The sequence below is a fragment of the Nelumbo nucifera genome, chromosome 5 (assembly GCF_055504915.1).
Source record: "Nelumbo nucifera cultivar China Antique chromosome 5, China Antique-T2T, whole genome shotgun sequence".
NCBI lineage: Eukaryota > Viridiplantae > Streptophyta > Magnoliopsida > Proteales > Nelumbonaceae > Nelumbo > Nelumbo nucifera.
Genome location: NC_142653.1, coordinates 84,389,068 through 84,414,501, shown reverse-complemented (window position 1 = coordinate 84,414,501; position 25,434 = coordinate 84,389,068). Strand labels below are relative to the sequence as shown.

The 25,434-nt window shown below is 38.8% G+C and overlaps 1 protein-coding gene across 5 annotated transcripts in view; it reads left to right on the top strand.

Moving 5' to 3' along the window:
- Nucleotides 1–9,823: 9,823 nt before the first annotated feature.
- The window catches only part of LOC104612959 (Tetratricopeptide repeat (TPR)-like superfamily protein), a 74,181-nt gene continuing 58,570 nt past the window's right edge, over nucleotides 9,824–25,434 (top strand). For 2 of the 5 annotated variants that reach the window (XR_016076158.1, XM_088887463.1), the window contains exon 1: nucleotides 21,698–21,837. Coding sequence is in view for 3 of the 5 variants with exons in the window: in XM_088887463.1 (XP_088743589.1) it covers nucleotides 21,834–21,837 (4 nt within the window). In the remaining 2 variants the exon portion in view is untranslated. Of the gene's footprint in view, nucleotides 10,304–21,685; nucleotides 21,838–25,434 lie in introns of those variants that run through there. The other 3 variants (XM_010280627.3, XR_016076157.1, XM_088887462.1) reach the window with 3 other exon arrangements.

Here is a 25,434-nt window from a genome sequence, read left to right as displayed (position 1 = left end):
AACCATTTTTTCCACCAAATGCTACATTCTAATGTATCACCAACATGTTTTACTTATTCTATTCTTATTAAATGATGCATAAACTTATAGAATTTCCTCCTGGCTAAGTTTTTCCAAGGCCGTATTATTAAGGTAGGCTTGAAAAACCATAATTTTGTTGGTGGAGCAACGTTTGACATATATCTAATTCCCCTTTCCACTTATTCCGTTTCCTTTGGCATTAGTTCACTTCTGATGCTTCTAAATAGTTATTGGGATGGTAAGTGGGTTTTATGTGACCTGTTCATCCCAACCTAGTGGCTAGATACATGCGGACGACGACAGGCGATACTTACAAAATGAGATCTACAGTGCAACACTTGACGTACATTTTGTTCCCTTTCCACTTAAATTGTTTCCTTTGTATTTGATTTACTTCCAATGCTTCCAAGAAAACATTAAGATGGTTAGTGGGGTTTATGTGACTAGTTTGTCACAATCACATGGGGGGATACGTGTAGACGGAGCTCACAAAATCATGTCTATGGTGCAACATTTGACGTACATCTAATTCCCCTTTTTTGCTTAATTTGATTTTTGTGGATTTGATTCATCGCTAATGCTTTAGATAGGATGTCAGGATGATAAGTGTTGTTTACCTGACCTGTTCATCATAACCTTGCATCGGGATACCCGCAGATGGTGACAGATGGCGCTCACAAAATCATATCAGTGTTGTAATATTTGACATATATTAAGTTCCCCTTTTCACTTAATCTGATTCCTCTAAATGGATTTACCTCCAATGCTTATGAGAAGATATCTGGATGGTAAGTGGAGTTTATGTGACTAATTAGTCACAACCCCATAGTAAGATATGCGTGGACAGTAGTAAATGAGCTCAATAAATCATATAAGTGGTGCGAAATTTGACAAATATCCAGTTCCCTTTTGTACTTTATCTCATTGTTATGGCATGGATTCACCTCCAGTGCTTTTAAGACAATCTCAATATGGTAAATGGGGTTTACGTAACCGGTTCATCACAACTTCGCAATAGGATTCATGTAGGTAGCGATGGACGAAGCTCATAAAATCAAATTAACGGTGCAACATTTGACGTGCATGCAATTATCCTTTCTACTTAATTTGATTCTTCTGTCATGGATTCACCTCTAATGCATCTGATAATATATTGGGATAGTAAATGGGGTTTATGTGGCTAGTTCATCACAACCCCATAGTTTGATACATGCGGACGATGCTTAGAAAATTAGATATGCGGTGTAATTTTTCTAATACATCCAATTCCCCTCTTCACTTAATCTGATTCCTCTAGCATTAATTCATTTTCAATGCTTCCAGAAAATACCGGGATGGTAAATAGAGTTTACATGACCAATTCGTCACAACCCCACAGTGGTATACGTGTAGACGATTGTAAACAACACTCACAAAATCATATCAAGGTACAACATTTGGCATATATCCAATTCCCCTTTTTCACTTAATCTGATTCCTCTATTTTAAATTCACCTCCAATGCTTCCAAGAGGATATCGAGATTGTAAGTGTAGTTTATGTAACCCATTTGTCACAAACACGTAGTGAAATAGATGCAAATGGGGGCAGACGACGCTCACAAAATCATATTAGCAATTAAGCTCCTGAAAAAAAAAAAAAAAAACAAAAACAAAAAGACAGATAGAGATAAACATGTTTAACTTCTTGTTGGTGGCATTTCACCTTTGAAAGCCCAAGAAATTAAATAGTTCCACATCACCACTACTTTTTTTTGAGAGAGAAACTTGGTTCAAGGATTTATATTATCACCATATCTTTTTTTTTTTCTATTTGTTATCTTTATCACCACATCTTCTTTTTCTATATTATCATGTTATTATAACATCACATATACATTAAGAAATGAAAAAGAAAATGGAAAATTCCTGATCAGTGCCCTATACTTGGCTCGAGTGACAATTTGGTCCCCGAACTTTAAAATGCGACATCCAGTACCCGATTTTTCAAAATGTGGCAATCCAGTACCCGAACTTTCAAAATGTGACAATTCAGTACTTGTCGTTAACCAGTCCGTTAATCATCTGTTAAGTGGCTTTTGAAAAGTCAAAAATGCACTTCGAATGCCATCTAATTCTCTTTGTCAATCATCCAAACATTGACAATAAAATGAATAGTCACAAATTCTAGATTCCTCTAAACAGTTACCAATTTCTTTGAATAGAAGAGGCAAAGAGTTGGGACTATTTAGTTTTTTGTCAACATTTGGGTGGTTGATAAAGGGAATTTGATGGCATTCAAAGGGCAATTTTGACTTTTCAAATGTCACTTAACAGCAGATTAATGGACTGGTTAACGATAGGTATTGGATTGTCACATTTCAAAAGTTCGGTATTGGATTGTCACATTTTAAAAGTTCAGGTACTAAATTGTTGCATTTTAAAGTTCGGGTACCAAATTGTCACTCGAGCTAAAATACAGGGTACTAATCGGGAATTTTCCCAAAAGAAAAAAAGACAAAGGAAACGAAGATGGCAATATAGAGATATTCATTCTGACCTTTTATAGATGTTATAAGCCATAACAATTAGACCTGTTCATGGGCCGGGCCGGGCTTTCACTCTGGGTTAATAGAATTTTCTAAGGCCCGAGCCCGAGCCCGGCCCGACCATCGGGCCTACAAATTGGCCCCGAGCCCGGCCCTCATAAAAAGCCTGAAGCCCGGGCCTGGGCCCGTGCCCGAAATTTAGCCCATACTATTAGCGGCTGAATAGAGAGAGAGAGAGAGATTATAAGGAAAAGAATAAAAAATGTATATATTAAATTATAAATATATATTTTAATAAATATTATATTATTTATATATTTTATATAATATATAAAATACATTATATATTTTATAAAATATATAATGCTGAGTTGGGCCGGGCTTTTTTGACAAATCTCGAGCCCGACCCGAAACACAGTCGGGCTTACTGTGTTAGGCCCGAGGTTAGGCCTACGGGTCTAATTACGTGACCAAGCCCGACCGGGGTGCGGGCCGGGCCTTCGGGCTATCTGGCCCATGAACAGGTCTAATAACAATGGATGCAACTGCCCCAATGACTACGACAACGGCTAGAAACATCTCTGTCCCATGTTTCCATCCATGCTGACAAGCTGCACAACCTATACTTTCCATTTAGTTTATTTTCAATCCCATTGTTTTCTTCCTTTCTTTTACCCCTACAACAAGAAAACCCTTTGGTACCCTAGTAACAACTTAAATATCCTTTATGTTTTCTTTGGTATTGCTTCCTTGGATCTCTTTCTCCCTTATCTCCAAACCGTCACTATTCAGATATGTTGTACCACCATTTTCCTAAAGCTTTAGGTCATCTAGTTTTCTCTCTTTAGAATAACTTATTTGGCCTTGCAATTTATTCCTTAAAAAAATATGCCTTCTCTTTGTTTACCATTAGCACCAAGATAATGAAACAAAAACACCCATAAAAAATTAAAATTTGCAAAATTAGGTAGGAAAATATAAAATTACCACATCCATTACAACACTCAATAAATATAAATTCATATAAATAAAGATGTAGAAACACTTAAAACTCTTAAATTCCCCAAACCTTAATAAAAAATGGTAGTATAGAATTTCACAAAAAAAATACAATCATGAGTGTTGTTGTTCAATAACCAAACTTTCTAAATGCTAGGATATGGTTGGGAACCCCAAGTAGTGAAAACCCATAAGTTAATTAAATTGGTCCCCATAAATTCTACTTCCTACATCATTGTAGGCAAACAAAGCCCAATGGTACCATTATGCATTGCAATACGAATGTCTTTAAGGAAATGGAAATCCTCATTAATGATATGAATGAAGGCAAAAACATGTGAAGAAATCAACAATCTTTTTATCTTACATAGAAACTATATCTAATTAATTAAGAAGTTGCGGGAAGAAATTAAACATCGTGATAGGCAACTACTTGAAACTTGTAAACCATATCTACCACTTTTAATTAATAGCCTAATCTCCATATGAGGTCATAATAAAAAAATTGCTACTTTCTTAACTATTTCATGAAACAACTCTAAACTTTGAAATGACAGGATACAAGTGATGCAAATATAGATCTTAAAGACTAAAGAGGTTAAGTGGGCTCCACATCTTGAACCTAGAAAACATGATTTCAGTGCATTCATTTGGAATTTGCAATGTTGGAGACTTCTATAGTAAAATCTCCCCCTTTGATGTGGAGAGAAGGGGGATAACCCTTACAATAAACATCTCACAAAAGTTGACAATCTATTCTCAAATAGAGGTTCCTCAATACTTATCCAAAGGGAATTAGTTGATCACGAAACCCATTGAATAAACATATCATGCAAGTGGCCATATATCAACCCACTCATATAAAGTGCAAAAATTGACATGGAACACCAGAAAATCATAGTCAAGACCCCACAACATGAGAGTCTCCTTCAATCAATATTATATATAGTCCCTTGAATCTTACTCTGAAACATAGTAAAAGTGATAATCTTTGTTCTTACAGAGTTCACTTCCCCAATTGACCATCAATATGCTATAATCAACTCTCCCAAGTGAACGTTGGCCCTTAGTTGCAAAATGAGCACCAATCAAATTTTAATTTCACTTGTCCCTCTAATAGTAGGAAAAAAATTATGGAGATGACATATTTTGGTGTAGTCACTTGTATTTTTACCCTTTGTTTTTATTTGGTTTCATTATTTACCCCCATTTGTGTGGGTAGGGTTGCCCATTGTAATTTATATGACTATCTCTTGCAAAATAATAAATACATAAACAAATAAATAAAAAAGACTGACCACTCATACTTAGGGCTTCGCAAATACAATTATAAATTTCTAGTGTTGCCATTGGGTGGTCTGTCGTATTGTTTTTCCTTGGATGGATCAACACTATGTGGTGCATCTTTATCGCAAATCAATTGAAACATAGAACAATGATTGGTGGCATACCTAGGTGAATTATAGGCAATATAATTAATCTTATTCCGTAATATTTATGCTCTAACATCTCATCGATTAACTCCAATTGTATCCTAAAATTATTAATAGATGATATAAAATTGTTGCTTGATTAGGTTCACTATATATTGATGAGAAATTGAATGTTGAGGACCTAAAATGGTAACTCATGTACTTTAGGACAAATACATAGTCATCACCCTTGCAAGCAAAATAGTGACACCCATATTTAGCAATGGATTCAATAGACACGTTAGCATATACATGTTGCAGAGATGGGTAACAACATGTACACTTTCTGCTGGGACCCGAATAACGGGCTTATAAGGCTACCCACCAATGTCATTTATAATTTTACACAAGATCGACTTATAAAATTCTTGCTATTTTATCAACATATAAATCCATGTTAAAGAAATACTCTGACAATTCAAACATATAACACATAAACAACGAGAAAGTAGCATACCATCATTTCTGCAAAGCGCATGTAGAATGGCATTTATAAAAGTGAAATTTCTTCTTCACAAGTTCTACTAGCAAGAGTTACCAATGTGAGCGTTCAATGATGGAGGTGAATACCTTTTGTACATCACATTTTCCAGTAGGTGCCAACTATTGATCCAACTTTGTTGCCATTTCAACATTTGCATACCCCTAAAATATACAATCAGAAATTATAATAAATACTTCATCATATACATACATACATATATATGCATATATACACACACATGTACATATCATACAAATAATCGATAATGTCACACCATATTCAACATGTGATAATGTAGGCACACAGTGAAGTGAAATTTCACTATATTGCATCTCATCGGTTTAAGTATGATAACACATGTATTAATGACCTATTCTAAATGGGCAAGAATGATTGATCAAGTTTTTCAAACATGCAAATATCATTGATTACAACTTACTTCATAAAAAATAAGTACACAAGCATTAATGTTTGCCTCTTTGGACAACCATACATCCATTTTAAAAATAGGGAGGATGTTAAATTTACTTAGAGAAAGATCGTCGATCTTCCACACGTATTCATCCATATTCAATGTATACACAAGTTTAAGTACATATGTGGCATGGGTGCTTGGCTTATGTAGTAAATGAAACATATTGCATTATTACTACCTATTGTCCTTGTGCGAAAACTTCCACATTAACTCCAAGTCATTCGTAGACAACTATTTTTATGATTAAATGATGCTTAGGCCAATGCACCATTTTCGATCTGCCATATTAAAACTATGCATGAGTAAACAATAAATTCATAACATTGCATGAAATTTACATTTCACTTCATCTTTTCCATACTACTCGAGTAGCACAAGCCGCAATGGCAAATTCCTTATCCACCTTCCGACCATCACTCAAAGGTCAACAAAGGGAGACAACAACACTGTTGAGAAAACATTTTCGCTTTTCCAAAGTGTGCCCCATCTATACACACCCAAACCACAAGTATTGGGAGAAACAATAACGTACGAAGCAAGAAAGCTATCCTTAACTGACTACGGGTGAGGCAAAATGTTAGCCAATAGGTGGTGAGGTCAACATCTCATCGTCGAAGGGTGGTACCTCTTCCCTCTGTATTTCATTTGGTTGATCAAAGTCTCTACGCTAGGTCGAACATCAAGATCAATGTCATTTGCTACCAATATTCCGCGCAGTCGATCAACCTCATCCTGCAATTGATCAATCTCTCTGACACAAGAGTTTGCCTAATTGGCATTCTGGCTCAACTGCTCGAACTTAATCGAATCAACACATCATGGACACATGCCCTACAACACCAGGAGCATCCGTCCAAATTAGTTAAAGTAAATAGGGAAATAAAATTAAATAATTCTTCATAACTTTTGCATACCACTGTTATGCTCAAAGTGAGATAACACTTACATGGTTCTATGTGCTTGGACCATCATCAACCTATGCAGTGGAAATAGGCAAGAGGGCTTACATAACAAGGAAATTAAGTGAGTGAAACCAAACCCTCCATATAGACAAATTTTATAAACAAAATCTAATTATAGACTTGGAATGACTAAATTTTATAGCATCATGATCTTCACATGAATTGCCACCAACAGCACCACATGAATCACAAGTGATTAATATGTGACAACAAAATATTTGAATGATGTAATATAAGGTGTTCAGTATGAGATTACAAATGAATTATCCATCTCATCTCCTAACAAACCAACACTGAGCAACCTCAATTTATAATCTACTAGGGTTAGGTTATCAATCACTTGAGAAATAAATAGGGGTTTTTATTATAAATACTATAGTCATAATTTGGGAAAGACCTAAATGAAAATCAAGGCATTACAAATGATAATATGAATAGAATATACAAGGGTTCATATATGGCACTTACCATTCCGGTGGTTATTTTTGTTAAGAAGTTTGTACTGTTGTTACTCCAATTACACATTAAATCGCCCCGTTTGAATAATCGTGGCATGACAGTGGGGTCTGTAGACTTGAACGTTGTACTATGCTTGTACAACTATGCTTGCAAGTGAAGAGTACCAAAGATTTTACTCTTCTAGTAATAACAAAAACAAAATTGTTCAACGCCATATAACATGAGAAATTAAACTAAAATATATATGAGAGAGATTAGCACCCGCTGTCAAAACAACAATATAACCAAACACATAGCCTAAATATAGTGCTCAACCATCGATACTAGACCTATGAACACTATTAGCAACTCTATTAAGGGCATGTAGTATGGATTGATACACACAACACACCTATGAATAATCCCAATGTGCACTAGGTCATTAACATAGTCCACCCAAATAAGGCTCACCTTAGGGCCACCCTAAGAGAACAATACCGAACCAAAGAGATGCAAACAAGCAACTTCACCACGCATTTAATGGCTTCCTATGACTACTTATGCACTATACCCAAAACCTTACTCCACCAAAGTCAATAATAATTGTGTTGATGCATTAGCATTACCACCAAACAAGTGACGAATGAAGTTTGAGTTCAGAATATCCATTTTTGTATCTATGAGTTGTTCGTGTAATCTCAGGCCCAATATGAGCATAATGTTGCACTCAATGAAAGGTATAGATTCACCACCTAGATTGAATGAATTATCCAAATCCCATCACTGAACTAGCTTAAGAATAAGCGTCTTATCAAATGCGATATACAGGATGCACAAGAAGTGTTTGCAAAACCTTCCATTGCTTCGACATGCTTTGTTCTCAAGAACAACCTTGCAATAAGTTCCCTAAGCTGTTTTAAGAACATCTTATGCCAATTCCTCCATATGCCATTGTTTGTAAGTATTTCCTTGACGCATATAGATAATTGTAAATCCGTACAACAATTTACAACCGAATAATATAATGTATCTTATATTTCTTTTAATTTGGTTGTACATATTAAATGGTTGATGGTTAAGCTTATTGATTTAGGGGTATATTTATTTTATTTCAACTAAAAAATAGGACTAATTTACTTTTTTTTTTCCAAATTGCATGCGGATTCAATGGGATTCTAGGAAAAGCAACGAAAGATTAAAGAAAAAGACTAGATGCATAATCCACCACAAAAATTTGATGTAGAACATACATTTGAATTCAATTGATATGTTAAATGAATTCAAAAAAACCCTATGCAGTAGGTATGCCCGTTGTTTGATTGTGTTCCGACGAAGAAGACACGACAAAAAGAATGGAGGGATATATCTCCGCTCTCGTTGATATGCACCAATGAAGAGAATTGAAGACATTGTTGATTTTCCCACAAAGGCGCTGTATTTTAGACTTCAACGGGGGAAGAGGGAGATATCTACGTTTTCGTCGGTGTGCATCGGTGAAGAGGATCGAAGGCATTGTGTTGTAGATTTTTTGACGAAGATGTTTAGGCTGTTCAATAGGGGAATAGGAAAGGGAAATTACTGCTCACTTGCATCTCAAATAGGCATTTTTTGTATTTTAGAATATGGGGTGATGTAGCATTTGTCGATGGGCATTTTAGGTATTTCATAACACATGAATGGCATGGGATTTCTGTAAGTGGAGTGAATTGAGTTTTAATATTTCCATTTGTGGAATCGGGATATTTCAATCGTTGTACACCGCTTTCGACGATAAATATTTATGTGGGTGCCTAGTGTGTAAATTTCCCAAAAAAGAAAAAGAGCTGATCTCACATGAATGTAAGAAAAATGTGTTTGGAAAAATTCCAAAAAATAGATCATCATATTCCAAAGTCTAAACACAAAAATCACGATAATTACCAAACACACACACACAATTCCAAAGTCTAAACACAAAAATCACGATAATTATCAAACACACACACACACAAGAATCACAGTTGAAATAAGCAGGTAACCTTTCGAGAATATAGATAACTTAACCACCACACTGAATCAAGGCACATCGACTCCAACGCACAAGCCCTCCCCAAATATAGATAACTCAACAAATATTTGTTGAAAATAATCAATCAATGCTATTGGGAAAAAATATCTATGACCAGCTAGATTAACTGTGGACATTTATTGGGAAAAAATATCTATGCTATTAATTTGTTTGCAAAACTGATAAAAGTAATAATGAGTCTGTTTATGGACACTTAGGCGCCATTAGGAGTTATTAGGCATCGTATCAGCGTTTTTACAGTTATTAAGGCATGTTTTTACAAGTATCTAATGCGAAAATGATGAACTGGCACGTATGTGGCAGCGTTTATATTCAATAAACGCCCGCGATTCGGATCAGTCTCTTTTTTGCCGAAAAAAAGAAATATTTAAAAGGAAAAATAATCAGTCATTCAGACCAAGCAGCCGTTATCGAGCGCTTTGAGCTTAAAAAGGTCCAAGGTCGTTGATAAGGAGGTGCAGGTGCAGCCACAAAACAACATATACACTCTCTCTCTACAACACCCCACCGCAACCCCGTCCGTCGTCGTGTCTCTTTGACTTCTGCAATCATAGCTCTGTTTCCCGCTATTTTCTCTACCTCTCCATGCGAAAACCTTTTGGCGAACCCTAGCCGGCCGTAAAATTTCTTATTTTACGGCGAAAAATGGAAGCTCTGGCCGAGGGACTGTGGGGCCTCGCCGATTTCCACGAGAAGAAGGGGGAAATCGGGAAGGCCGTCAAGTGCTTAGAAGCTATATGTCAGAGCCACGTATCATTCCTCCCGATTATCGAGATCAAGACTCGGCTTCGGATTGCGACTCTTCTGCTGAAGCACACGCACAATGTCAATCACGCGAAGTCTCACCTCGAACGATCGGTCAGTTGTCAGCGCTTGGTTCAAATTCTCTTGTTTGCATCTTTTTCCCCTGTTCCGTGCAGTCTCTCGTGTTCTCTTATGTTGCTATTCTTTAAAGACTCGAGTATTTTGACGGAAATTTGTGATGCTCGGGATAAGGTTCTGTTTCTGGGTTGTTTAAGGTGTCTCTGGATTATGTTGAAAATGAAACCGGGGGAGCTAACTCTGCAAATTATTTGTTTTCTCCATTACTAGTAGATTTTAAGCATTTGCTTCCATATTTTATATTGCGGATTTTATGCTTTCAATTCCATTTTCTTTCGCGGATCTCAATGTCCATCGGAGAATTGGCTCAGGAGGACTTGGGGGCTGGGGCCAGTCATTTGAACTAAGATAGATTGGGTTCACTTTACTTATGAACTAACCTTGAATGACAATTTTTACATCAAATGCTCTTATTTGTGTACTCCTTGCTTTAAATGGAAATTTTGATATAGTGATACAATCTAGCATATTGAGTGACCTTCTCTGTTGTAGTAACGTTGGCAATTGGCATGTATTTAATCTAATGAAACCTTTTCTGATTTTAGCAGTTAATGGGTGATTTAAAGCTTATACTCTTTATGACCCCATATGAATCCCACTTATGCAACCAACTTTTACTTGTCAAGTGAGATGAAAAAATTATTGTTGTCCAATTTCCAGTTCAGCTGTTTTGGGTTATGCTATTTTTCGGTAATGTGAGTTGTGGGCCATGTTTCTTTTACAAAAAAATGGTTGCTGTGTATTCATTTCTTTTGTCAAATTTGGTTGTTATGTACCATTTCTTTAAGAAAGTGTGAGGTATTGTATTAAAATCAAGAAACAAAAACAGCCATTACAACTAAACACAACTGGGAGCTGTGCATCCCAATGCTTTAATATCAATAAGAATTACTTTACAAAAAGAGTATCATGAACAAAAATGATTATATGGAGTGTTCCTGAACAATCTGTGAGCTGCCACTCAAGAGTGCAATCTTCCCCATAGAGCTTTTAAAATGTCTTCTTCCCTCTTTTTGTTTCCTTTCATTAATTCTTCCATTTCTTTCCTCCCAGACAGTCCAAATCAGCACTAAAGGCATGATTCTCCAAACCACTTTTCCTTTCTTACTCAAGCTAAATAAATACCAGCTTCTAACAGCATCCTCCATGGTTTCAGGAAAACACCACTGTACCTCAAAAAAGGTCAAACAACCTAGCCACAATCTTTTGATAAAAGAACAATGCAAAATTGTATAATTTACTGTTTCCATCTCTTCTTTACAACAAACACAGTTTGTATCATCTACATGGCAACCTTGCTAGAATAAGTTATCAGCAGTCAGGAATTTGTTAACAGTCAATCAAAATAAAAAGCAACCTTTGTGGGAGCTCCAGTATGCCATATCCTAGCTCAAGGAAAATTAGTTTCCTCAAATACAGCGAGCCACTCATAAAAAGTTCCGACTGAAAACATGCCATCCTTGCTCCATCTCCAACTTCTTTCATTGCTTTCATCTGTGCTTGCGCTAATAGAGTGCAGATTTTGCAATAACTCCAAAGCTTAAACTCTTTAACTACTGTGGCCCAAGACATCAATCCACTCACAGAACTTCAAATTAACTCATCCACACTTTTTTCTTTGTTACAGAAGACTCGGTTATTTGTTTCTGCCCAAATAGTTCCAAGGACAGCTGCAGGAATGGTCTTCCAAACATATTTCCCTTTCTTGTTCAGACCTGGCAGCTTCCAACACCACAATATATCTTTAACTGAGCAAGGAATAACCCAACTAATACAATTTGCTTTGAGGAAATGCTCCCAGATTTTGGAAGAGACTGTGCAATGAATACGCAGGTGATCAACAGAAAAGTGATTCTACTTTTTTGGCATATTTTTCAAACAATTAAATATAAATATGAGGCTAAATATATATAGAAAAGTAATCCTACCCTATTTTTAATCGGTAGCTACTATATATGTACCTAAAATATACAATTTACCACTTATATAATAGGAGTCTAAGATGATATAATCAAGTTTGGTTTGAAAGTAAAATAACCTACATTCAGTGGCTCTTTATCCTACATATAATGGAAAATAAACTCAATATGTGTGGTCCTACATAATGTAAATAAATCAATATCTAGTAAGGCCTTTAAAACAAGTCACCCTTGACAAATCTAAAATACTAAGTATAAATAAAACAAAGTGACAAAGTATAGAACTAATTCTTAAATGAATTGATTTGAATTGTAAGAATCCCATAAATTGTAAGATTTATGAACCAAATCATAGGATTTTTGCAAAAAAGGATTCAAACATAAGATTCAAATCAAATCCCTTGGGATTCATGGTTCAAGTTGTGAATCGTATTGTAAATAATAAGATATTGGTCCAAATCTTCATTATGTCTCCAAAGTGCTTTCTTGAATAACTTCAACCTTCTTATACCCAATCCCCCCTCCCCCCATTTCGGGCTACAAATTCTGTTCCAGTTTACTAGGTGTTTTTTTTTTGTCATTTTCACACTCCTCCCATAAAAAATCCCTCAACAATCTTTTTAGTCTCTTGGCTACATTGGAAGGTATAGGGAAAAGGGACAGACATAAGTTGGAAGAGAGCTCAAAACACTTAGTTTTATTTTTATTTTTTTTATCAAGGTGACTATGCTGCCTTTTGAGAGGCATTTACTCTTCCATCCAGCTGATCTTGTCTCCACCCTTTTGATTACAGGATCCCAGATAGATTTGGAAACACATTTCTCCCCCAGTGGCGGGCCTAAATATCTTGTTGATAGTTTCCCAACTTTACAGCCAATTGATTCAGCCAACATATCAATGTTCACCCCATTGCATAAAGTTCACTTTTGTATAGGTTAATTTTTAAACCTAAAACCACCTCAAACCATTTCAAGATATAGCTTAAATTTAACACTTGCTCCCTGTCAGCCTTACAGAAGAAAGTGTGTTGTCTGCCAATTTTAACAAATGGATAGTCCTATCATCATTTTTCAAATCTTCTAACAAGCCTCTTTCTGCTGTTTTTTGAACCATTTTACGTAAAGCCTCCATCATGCAAATAAAAAGGAGGGAAAGTGGATCCCCTTGTCTTATTCCTCTTGAGTTGAAAAATCTATCATGTGCACTACCATTGATAATCCTAGAGAAGCCCACCACGATCACCATTTTGACCCAAAATTAATTCGTTTTAGCATATAATCAAGAAAAGACCAATTAACATGGTCATTGGCCTTCACCAAATCAGCCTTGAGTAACACACCTTCCCCACTTCTTAATCTAGAACCAATCAGCTCACTGGCAATCAAAACGCCCTTGGGTCTTTGAAATTACCTTCCCTGTGACTCTCCTAATCCTTGTGGCTTACAGCTTGGCTACAAGTTTGTAGACTATGCTAATTAAACTAATTGGCCTGAAGCCCTTCAATTCAGCCGCCACTTCTGGTCATTTCAGTTGTTTCCCAACATTCCCATCTCTTGTCTTACAATTGTCTAGAACCTCCCTGTTTTCTGCAAGCATTTCCCTCCGAGGCAGCGTATCGCTTCTCTCCACCCTTCCCCTGAAACAATTCCTGCTTAAGGCGACAACAGTGGGTGCATTCTGGCACCTTCCTCTATCCATCACTAGATTCTTTAAGTTGTTTGCTGTTGCTATTCTTCTTTGAAAATTTAGTCAATTTTCATAGGTATTTTTTAGTTCCGTGCATGCTTCTTTTATTTTATTTTTTGAAATATTTTAATTGTTTAGGGTTTCTTGTGGTAAAATTTCGTACCTACAGAAAAATTTATTCCATTTGTGCATTCTCACACTAGCGGCAGAAACATCTTTAAGGTTATTATTAATAATCCTTTTCTGATATTGTTACTGTTAGCGTAGGGGTATTTCTGTCTTTATACTTAGATTAATGTTGCTGATCTGTAATGTTGTGTTGGAACTAGTGCTCCTAACTTAAATAAGGGCATATATGTATTTTCAATCAGTTTTAATAATATAAGTTTTGTCTGGCCGACTGGGAGAAGGTTATGTTGAGACTTCCAGTTCGAACCAGAATTTCCCCTTCTCTCTTTCTCTCTTTCTTCCACCTTTCTACCTCTTTCTACCTAACCGATCTCAGACAGATAGAATTCTAAGGCAGGCCGAATCATAACATGGTATCAGAGCTGATTGAATCTGCCTAGATTTCTATTCTCTTCGCACCCTATATAGGGTTTCTCCTTTTTTTTTTTTTTCTGCATTCGACTGGAGATAAGGGAAAGGGATGAAAAGGAGTGATCGCCCTCTTCCCTTGGAGGTTTCTATGCCTCTAGTCAGGTCGTGTGTGGTCGGTTGTTGTGGTTTCTAAGATCGCCCTCCCCTAATCGATGAAGAATAGAGGGCCGATCTGTGTGGTGCAGTGGCTGTCGTGTGTGGACTGATTTCCTGCTCGTGTGGTTATTACTTCTGTGATAAGGTAAGAGATCTTAGTGTATGATATCTGTTATGGATCAAATAGGAAGTGTGTTTCAGACCATATGCTAGGGTTTCAGACAGTAATGTGTTAGGGTTTATGCTGGTTTTTGTGTATTTCGAAGGAAGAGTTATAATCATATAGTGGTGAGATTTCAGGTAGTCGTAGGAGTAGGGTTTGTGGTGTAAAGAGCACACTTTTTAGCAACAACAAGTGCTGAAACCAGTGTGATAGGTGTCATCTAGTTGTGTGCAGTGTGCAGAATTCAGTGGTAATAGAATTCAGCAAGTGTGCAGAATCGGTGATAACATAATGGGAGATAACGGTGATTGTAAACCTAGTGTGATGGTGCCTACAGACTACCTGAATGTTCAGATGACCTCCATTAAACTAAATGGAGAGAATTATGTGCCTTGGGCTAAATCCGTCGAAGTCTTTCTGAAGGCAAAGAAGAAGGTAAAACACATAAGAGAGGAGAAACCCTCCACTGACTCTCACGAGTCTGAGGACTGAGAGCAAGAGGATGCTCAGATCATCACATGGTTGTGGAATAGTATGGAACCCAGGATTAGTGTAAACTTCACGTTTCTTGACACTGCCAAAGATGTGTGGGATCATGTGAAGAAATTGTATTCGGGTCAGGAAAATACAACCAGAGTGTATCAGCTGTATCAAGAGTACTTTAACCTGCAACAGGGCAATCAGAGTCTTGAGGAGTACTATGCCAACATGAGAAACATACGTAATGAGTTGAATGTCTATCACCCTCTCACTTCTGATGTCAAGATTCAACAACAACAGAGAGGACAACTTGATGTGACTAGATTTTTGGTGGGACTGAAGTCTGAATATGAACCAGTACGGGCTCAAATATTAGGAGGATCAGCTCTTCCCTCCTTAGAAGAGGTATTTGCTCGACTCCGGAGGATTTCTATCGGATCTACTGAGAACTCTAATATCTCAGATGGATCTGCCTTAGCTGTATCGAGAGGCCGTGGTACTAGAGGTGGAGCTAGGGGAGCTGTTGAAGGGGATGAGAGATCCATCCTATGGACGCCCAAAGATTGCGGAATAAGGGGCGAATTTCAAAAAATTTATCTCTCCCTTCAACTGGGAATCGTATTCCCTATTTAGAAAACCATATTTTCAAGGATCAATCTTGAACCATAAACTGAATCAGATCTGAACCAAAAGGAGTGGGAGAGGATTATACCTGATACGGAGAAATACTATCTCCCAATGGAGGTGTTCACGCCCAAGGAAGGATCCAAAATCTGCTCCCACTGAAGATGGCGCAGTGAAGGATGGAGCAGAATCAACAATGTTCTTCAAAAGAACTTGACCCTTCGCAAGAATCAACTGGACGGCTTGTGAGTACAGCTCCAACCAATCTTTTCCCAAAAGATTGAGATCAAGATCAAATCTTGATTGCTCCCAAGAACTGGAGATCGAACTGAAGGAATGGCAATGGCAAGAAGGTGGTGGCAGGAGAGAATTCGCAGTATGCAGGAAATCTCTCAATCTCTCTTTCTTCAAAGAGAAGAATGCCGTTGATCATGTAAAAGGCTGCCGCCCCCTTCCCCTTTTATAATCTCAAAGGGATCAGCTCCTAATCAGATTAGGAGTTGCTAATCCAAATCATATTTGGGTTAGAAGTCCCTTAGTGATAAGGGATAATCCTTATCTTATCTGCAGATCAGATCAGCTATCTCCTAGTCTAATTAGGAGGTTTCCAGATCTAAATCTCATTTAGATCTTGGACTCTCTGAGTGTATAGGGTCTAAGCTCAATCCTTTTAGCTGACCCACTTCAGAATTCGCCCCCTTTAAATGACTGATCAAATCAGCCCAGTTCGAAATGGGCTTAAGGCCCATTTAAGGTTATGTACTCAAAAAGCCTTCCAAACTGCTGCCCAGTTGGGCTTCCTTGTATGGCGTGGGACCCAAGCATTGATCTACACATCAACCACATGGGTTCAGCCCAACCTTTGTTACAAGGCCTGGCCGAATGCACTGCTGAAGACAGTGTACCCCCTGAAACCCATCAAATGGGCTCTATGGGCCCAACACTTACACTAAGTGGTCCCTGGGCCAAGCCACCTTGTAACACCCAGGGACTGTGGGCAGATGCAAGATTACCCCATCAGGTGTTATCCTCAATGGTCTTACACTTAACCTCTCAGCCCATAATGATCATACACTGCCCGACAAGAGAGGACCTCTCCCTCGGCTGCAAGGAACAGTGTTGCACTCTCCACTTATATGGATCCCAGGAATTAAAACCTTTTGCAAACCTTTTAGAAACCATAATATATATACTTTTATATCTCATATAAAATATACTTTGCAAAAAACAAATCTCAACGATTGAAATCGGCTGCCAGCAGTCTTGGCTTCCATCAGTGAGAGTGCATCCCTGATCATTACCTTTGTCCGACAAAGGGGCTGATCCTGTCACTATGATCACCCACTCAGATGAATTCTCGGACTGTCCCAACATACCCAGGTTTTGACCCCCGCTAAGGATCTCACTGATTGGTACATTAAAGATAGCCCAATCCGACACCTAGTGCAGTATCATAATCGAGTCTAGGGGTCGGGTGTAACTTTCCAGTTTTGCCCATCAATCTCCAAGGTCCAGGGCAATACTGGAAATCTGGTCCAGTTCAAAGATTCAATTAATCCTACACTGTATGTGCCTAGAGTCTCACCCTGGCAGCTGAGACAGGCCACCCCAACCGACTTGGTGGCACCACAGTGTCAGCCTTGTCAGGATAGGTCTCCCCAGACCGACCCACTGGCTGTGAACATTCTAAACTAACACGAGTCTCATGTAGTGTCCAGTTTAAGGGTATTACACAGAAACATACCAAGGGAACATGAATCAAATATGTATCTTTATTCATTTACAATAAACTCATAAAGTACATCATTCTGATTGAAGCTAAGGGCATACAAAACTGTCTAACAGCTGTCTGGCCGTGGTGGTGGTAGTGGTTCTGTGTATGGCCGAAGTGGCAATGGTGGGCCTACTTATAATCGTGGTGGTGGTCGTACTGGGCAGAGATTCAGGGGGAGCCCGTGGTAGAGGGCGTGGCTCAGGCCCGAGGAAGTGCACTCATTGTGGTATGGATGGACATACCATTAACTATTGTTATGATCTACATGGTCCACCCTCAACCTGGGCCAGTCATGCCGCGACCGGTGACTCAAGCTCTAGCTTTAGACAGGAGAATCATTCATCTGATCAGATACCTCCTACACCCACAGATGGTCCCGTGAAGGAGATGGTGAGTGTTCCCCGTGATGAATATGAGAGGTTTATCCAATCACAGCAGAACACGACGACTTTCGCTCACTCAGGTATGGTTTGTCTGGCATCCACACCCAATCCCTGGATCATTGACTCTGGAGCCTCCGATCACATGACTGGAACTCCAATCTGTCACCCTTGCTAATGGTTCCACATCCTTAATTTGTGGTGTTGGTAATGTTGACCTAGATCCTGTATCCCTCTCCTCAGTTTTGTATGTTCCTAAATTGCCTTTTAATTTTATGTCTGTCAGTAAGCTGACCAAATCACTTAATTGCTCCATTACCTTTTATCCTTCTATGTGTGTTTTTCAGGATCTCAAGACGGGGATGAAGATTGGTGGAGGGCATGAAGCTGGTGGACTGTGTTATCTTGATGGTGGTGGTGGTAGAACTTCAACAGCTCTCCAGTCATCCCTTTCTCCTCTCTAGTGGCACTGCCGATTTGGTCATCCGTCGCTAAAAGTCTTGAAGTCTTTGGTTCCGTCCTTGAGTCAGCTCTCTGTTTTGGATTGTGAGTCGTGTCAATTTGGGAAACACCATCGTGTTCCCTTTAGTTCTAGGGTTGGTAACCGTGTGTCGAGTCCTTTTTCTTTAATTCATTCAGATGTTTGGGGTCCTTATAAAGTGATGTCATATAATGGATACAAATATTTTGTCATTTTTGTAGATGATTTTTCAAGGATGACGTGGCTCTATCTAATGAAAGAAAGAAGTGAATTGTTTACCATTTTTCAGAAATTTTATGCTGAGATTCGTAACCAATTTGGTACCCACATCAAAGTTTTTCGTTCTGATAATGGCCGCGAATATTTATCCTCATCATTTCAGGAATACCTGGACCAACACGACATTATACATCAGACCTCATGTACCTACACCCCACAATAAAATGGGGTGGCTGAGAGAAAGAATCGCCATCTCCTGGAAACAGCAAGATCCCTCATGCATCACATGCATGTTCCCAAACCCTTTTGGAGTGATGCAGTGCTTACCTCGTGCTTTTTGATTAATTGGATGCCCACGCTCATCCTTGATGGTCATTCTCCGTTTCATGTCTTGTTTCCCGCTTTGTCTCCATTTCCTCTTATGCCGAGGGTATTTGGGTGTGTCTGCTTCGTCCATAATCTGGGTCTCGGGAATGACAAGTTCGATGCCCGTTCTCTTAAGTGCATCTTCCTTGGCTATTCTCGGACCCAGAAAGGGTATAGGTGTTACCATCCTAGTTCTCGACGGTCCTTTGTGTGTGCTGATGTCACATTCTTTGAGTCTACTCCGTTCTTTTTGGGGTCCGGTGATGCTTCTTCCTCCTCATCACCTCCTCCTCTTCCACTTCCCGTTGTCGACCCTCTTCCCTTGGTTCCAGCCGTGACCAAACCCTTGCCTCCGGTGCCACCACCTGTTGAACGCCCACCTATCCGTCATGTGTATACACATCGCCCACGCGTACCAGCTATTACTCCTCTGGCTACATCTCCGTCGACGGATCCAGCACCAGACCGACACTTAGCATCTGAGCTTGACCTCTCCATTGCTTTGCGGAAAGGTAAACGCACTTGCACCCTTCATCCTATTTCTAATTATGTTTCACTTACTCACCTTTTCGCTTCCCATCGCCAGTTTGTCACCTTGTTATCATCAGTTGTTGTCCCTAAGGATGTCCAGGAAGCCCTTGCCTCTCCAGGGTGGTGCCGAGCCATGGAAGAAGAACTCTCTGCCCTTCATCATAATCATACTTAGGACCTCACTGCTCTTCCTTCTGGGAAGCAAGCTGTTGGTTGTAAATGAGTTTATACGGTTAAGTATCTGCCTGATGGTAGTGTTGAACGCCTGAAAGCGCGATTGGTTGCAAAAGGGTACTCCCAAACCTATGGTACTGATTACACAGAGACCTTCTCATCGGTTGCTAAGATAGGGTCAGTTTATGTTGTGATTTCTCTTGCAGCCATGTATGAGTGGCCACTATATCAGCTTGATATCAAGAATGCCTTTTTGCATGGTGACTTTCTTGAGGAGGTCTACATGGAGCAACCTCCAGGGTTTGTTGCTCAGGGGGAGGATGGTAAGGTGTGCAGACTAAGGAAGGCTATATATGGGCTTAAACAGTCTCCTCGAGCATGGTTTGGTAGGTTCAGCGAGGTGGTAAAGAAGTTTGGTATGAAACAGTGCAAAGTTAACCATTCTGTATTTAGTCATGACTCTCCGGGAGGAAAAATACTATTGGTGGTGTATGTAGATGATATTGTTATTACTGGAAATGATAACATGGGTATTGACAGGCTGAAGACTTATCTGCAGGATCATTTTCAGACAAAGGATCTTGGTAAGCTGAACTACTTCTTGGGGATAGAGGTAGTAAGATCCAAATATGGTATTAACCTGTGCCAGAGAAAATATGTGCTTGATTTGCTAGAAGAAACAGGCTTGTTGGGTGCCAAACCAGCTGAAACACCCATGGACACAAATACCAAGCTAAGCAGTGATATGGGCGAAGTGTTTGAAGACCCTGGCAGATACCGCCGACTTGTGGGCAAACTGAAATACCTAACCATTACTAGACCAGACATCTCATTTGCGGTTAGTGTGGTAAGCTAGTTCATGCAAAAATCTCTGATTCCTCATTGGAATGCAGTTCTGAGAATTGTGAAGTATCTAAAAGGGGCTCCGGGTCGCGGTCTGATATACAAGAGTGGCGGAAAACTTGAATTAGAAGGGTATTCTGATGCTGACTGGGCCGGTTCTATGTCTCATAGGTGGTCTATTACAGTCTATTGCACTTTCCTGGAGGTAACCTGGTGACATGGAAAAGTAAGAAGTAGACGGTTGTGACAAGAAGCAGTGCAGAAGTAGAATATAGGGCTATGGCGCACACCGCTTGTGAATTAGTGTGGCTAAGGAACCTTCTATAGGAAGTAGGGTACAACATCAACACTCCAATGAAGCTCTATTGTGATAATCAGGCTGTATTTCATATTTCCTCTAATCCTGTGTTTCATGAAAGAACCAAGCACATTGAAGTTGACTGTCACTTTGTGAGGGAGAAGGTGCTGAATGGAGAACTAGACACTACACATGTTAATATAGGAAATCAGTGGGCTGACTTATTTACAAAAGGCTTGAGTCGGGGAAGAGTGGACTACATATGTAACAAGCTGGGAGTATATGATATATACTCACCAGCTTGAGGGGGAGTATTAGCGTAGGGGTATTTCTGTCTTTATACCTAGATTAATGTTGCTGATCTGTAACGTTGTGTTGGAACCAGTGCTCTTAACTTAAATAAGGGCACATATGTCTTTTCAATCAGTTTTAATAATATAAGTTTTGTCTGGCCGATTGGGAGAAGGTTATGTTGAGACTTCCAGTTCGAACCAGAATTTCCCCTTCTCTCTTTCTCTCTTTCTTCCACCTTTCTACCTCTTTCTACCTAACCGATCTCAGACAGATAGAATTCTAAGGCAGGCCGAATCATAACAGTTACCAATGGAAAATACTAGTACAGAAGTTGCTATTTGTAGTTCTGTCATGCTTTTTGCTAAAGTATATGGCATATACTTTGTTGCATAATTTCATTTGTTCTAACAGAACATTTATATTTGGACAGCAATTACTTCTGAAGTCCATTCCTTCATGTTTTGAACTGAAGTGTAGAGCATATAGCTTGCTGAGCCAGTGCTATCATCTTGTGGGTGCTATCCCTCCACAGAAACAGATCTTAAACAAGGGTCTAGAACTTGCAGCATCTTCTGGAGATGGGTATGCAATTCTATTATGCCACTTATTGATTTTTGTGCTTAGTCGAATTCATAGTAAAAGTGGTGCTCATAATGTATTTATCCTTCTACATTTTCTGTCCTCCTGTAACCTTTGTATACTATTGTACAGTGCTAATGTAAGTTGTATATTGATGACATTGTTTTTTAGATTTTATTTTTTTCTTATATGAAGAAATGTTCTATTTTGATATACAGTTCAAAGTCATAACTTTTGAAAGTTTCCATTTTTTTGGATATTCCAAGATCACTGTATTTAGTGCTTAAGATAGTAATTCTGTGTTTTTAATATACAATTAAAAGTGCTTATGAAAGGAGTCATTTCTAATTTCTTTTTTTTTTTCCATGGCGGGTTGAACATTTGGAGCTATGTTTTTCATAGAGCACTTCTAAGGAGGGAGGTCATGTGTGTTCCTTCTTGAGAACTTGGAGGATGCTCCTTTATTACCTGATCAGTCTGATGAGTTATTGTAGAAGGAAGAACTAGTAGGAAAAATTTCTCTCTCATCATCTTTCTACTTGCTCTTAATAGAGGGGTTACGGAATCTATCGAGGTTGGATTTATTTGGGGTAGTCATGTGTCCCTAAAGGCTTTTTCTCTCAGAGGTTCATTGCTTGTCTCTTGCTTTTCTATCTCCAATTTGGAAGTTTTTCTGTTCCTACTCAGTTTTAGTTGGGCATATCTATCTCTAGTTTGATTATAGTGTACTGTGGTTTCTTACACGTTTACTTTCGAGAGAGGTCGCACCTCGTGCCTCTCTTTGGGGTGCTGTAACTTTGCTTACATTTTGGTAATGAAGTAACTTTTCAATTATCAAAAAAAATAAAATTCCTTTAGATGTTCACTTAGTCTTGGCCTTCTATTTAGATGTAAAACTGTCCTTCAAATCTGATAATTAAACCTGATTACAACAATAAAAAGAAAAAGAAAAAGAAAAAGAGGTGATTACAGCAGAAGGAAGAAGGAGATGGAGGAGAAGAAGAAAAAGGAGAAGAGAATTCAATGGTTTACTCCTCTCTTTCTTAATCTTTTATTAAACTCACTTAACTATGGCTAATTACATCTTAGCCCTTAAATGGGCGGTCAGCACTTAAATAACCTAAAAGAAACACAAAACAAGTTAATAAGCCCATGATGAAAAAGGCCCATTAACACATAAAATGTAAACATGATGCTACTTAAAACATAAACAAGTACTAGGGCCCTTTTGGCCGAGTCTGTCTACACTCCCCCTCAAGTTGAGCATAGATGTCAGTCATGCCCAACTTGGTTATATAGTGAGTTATTTTTCCTTTTGGAACACCCTTGGTCAAGACATCAGCCAACTGCTCTTCTTAAGTAATGAATGGCAAGCAAACTTCCCCCGAAGCAACTCTTTCCCGTATAAAGTGTCTGTCGACCATTATGTGGTTAGTTCTATCATGCTGGACGGGATTATGTGCAATGTTGATAGCCGCTTGATTGTCACAATAGAGCATCATTGGCTTTTCATAATCAATACCCAATTCTCCCAAAAGTGATCTCAACCACAATCATTCTGACACTTCCATGTGCCATTGCCCTGTACTTTGCTTCAACTGAAGATCTAGCTACTATAGACAGTTTCTTACTCCTCCATGAGACAATGTTCCCCGCTACCAAAGCATAGTATCCTGAGGTGGATTTCCTATCATCAATACATCCGGCCTAGTCAGCATCAATGTATTCTTCCAACTTCACATGTCCATGTTTGGACTGCGTTTCAAGTAATATAAAACTCTTTTTGCAATTACTAAATCTGTATCTCTAGGAGGATGCATAAACTGACTAATGACACCCACTATATAGGAAATATTTGGCCGAGTCATACAAAGATATAGCAACTTCCCAAACAGTCTCTGGAGCACTCCGCTATTAGAAAACAATTCACCATCAGTAGCAGAAAGCTTGTGGTTTAAGCCTATAGGGGTGGAGGCCAGTTTAGCACAAAGTTTGCCAGTCTCTACAAGAAGATCAAGGACATACTTGCGTTGAGAAATGAAGATACCATACTTAGATCTAGCAACTTCAATTCCCAAGAAATATCTGAGATCCCCCAAATCTTTGATCTCAAACTCAGTGTTAAGAAACCTTTTGAGCTTAACCACTTCCTGGGTGTCATTACCAGTAACCATAATGTCATCAACATAAACAATAAAAAAGGTGACCAAGGAATTACTTTTCTTTACAAATAAAGTATGATCAAACTGAATCTGTGTGTAATCAAAAGAAACAAGGGCAGCTCTGCATCTCTCAAACCAAGCTCTAGGAGATTGTTTGAGACCATAAAGGGACTTTTTCAATTTACACATCTTCCCTTGCATTTCCTTTCCATACACTCCTGGAGGTAAAGACATATATAGACCTCTTCATGTAGGTCTCCATTCAAAAAGGCATTTTTAACATCAAATTGATGAAGGGGCCAATCAAAGGTAGCATCTAGAGATAACAAAATTCGAACTGAAGTCATTTTAGCCACAGGAGCAAAGGTCTCAAGGTAATCAATACCATACATCTGAGTATAGCCTTTAGCAACCAATCGAGCATTAAACCTCTCAACAGTACCATCAGAATGATACTTGATAGTAAACACCCATTTATAACCAACTGGTTCCTTACCCTCAGGCAGGTCCACAATATCCTAGGTATGGTTCTTATGCAAAGCAATTAGTTCAGTCATCATAACATCCCTCCATTCTGGTTTGGATAAGGCTTCTAGTACGGACTTGAGAATAACATGTGTAGAAATGGAGGCAAGTAAAGAATAATAGGTTGGGGAAAGAAGGCTGTAGGATGGGTGTTTGGAGATACAATGTGCTATACACTTCTGCTTGCCTTTGCGAAGGGCAATATGAAGGTCAAGGTTTGGAAAGGTAGTAGATGGGTTAGAGGAAGGCTGGCCTGTGACCTTAGTAGTGATGGGAGGTGCATGAGGCTTTGTGGAAGGAGTGGAAACAACTTGCCCATACCTGAGTCTTTGTCTTTGGTACCACCTTTGATAAATAGGATGTGAAGGAAACGTGGGAGGATTAGCAGGAGGAGGAGGGGTAGGAACACGCGAAGGGGACATAGTGGGTGGTGTAACAGAAGTAGATGACTCCATAGAAGACTCAATAGGAACTGGAAGAGGAATAGCCCGGGACATAGCAAATGGCTCCTTAGAATGCTCCCCCTTAGGAGAAGTACCAAAGAAAGGAATAGACTTAGCAAATGTGACATCCCTGGAGACAAAGCGGGTGCCACGAATCGAATCAAAACAACAATATCCCTTCTGTGTGGAGGCATATCCTAAGAATACACACTTGTGTGCCTTAGGCTCAAATTTGTGTCTCTGATGGTTTGAACAAGCACATAACTAAAGGTGTAAAACGGGTCGTGTTTGGCCCATGGGCCAGGTGGGCTATAGGCTATGCTAGGCTAGACCATAGGCTAGGCCTTGGGCGTGGGCCGAATCGGGCCAGACTGTTTTTTTTTATGTTTTTTTGACATTTTTGATTTTTTTTTTTATTTCTTTGCTAAGTAAAACTAAAATATTTAACTTTCCTTTGGGAACTAATTGAA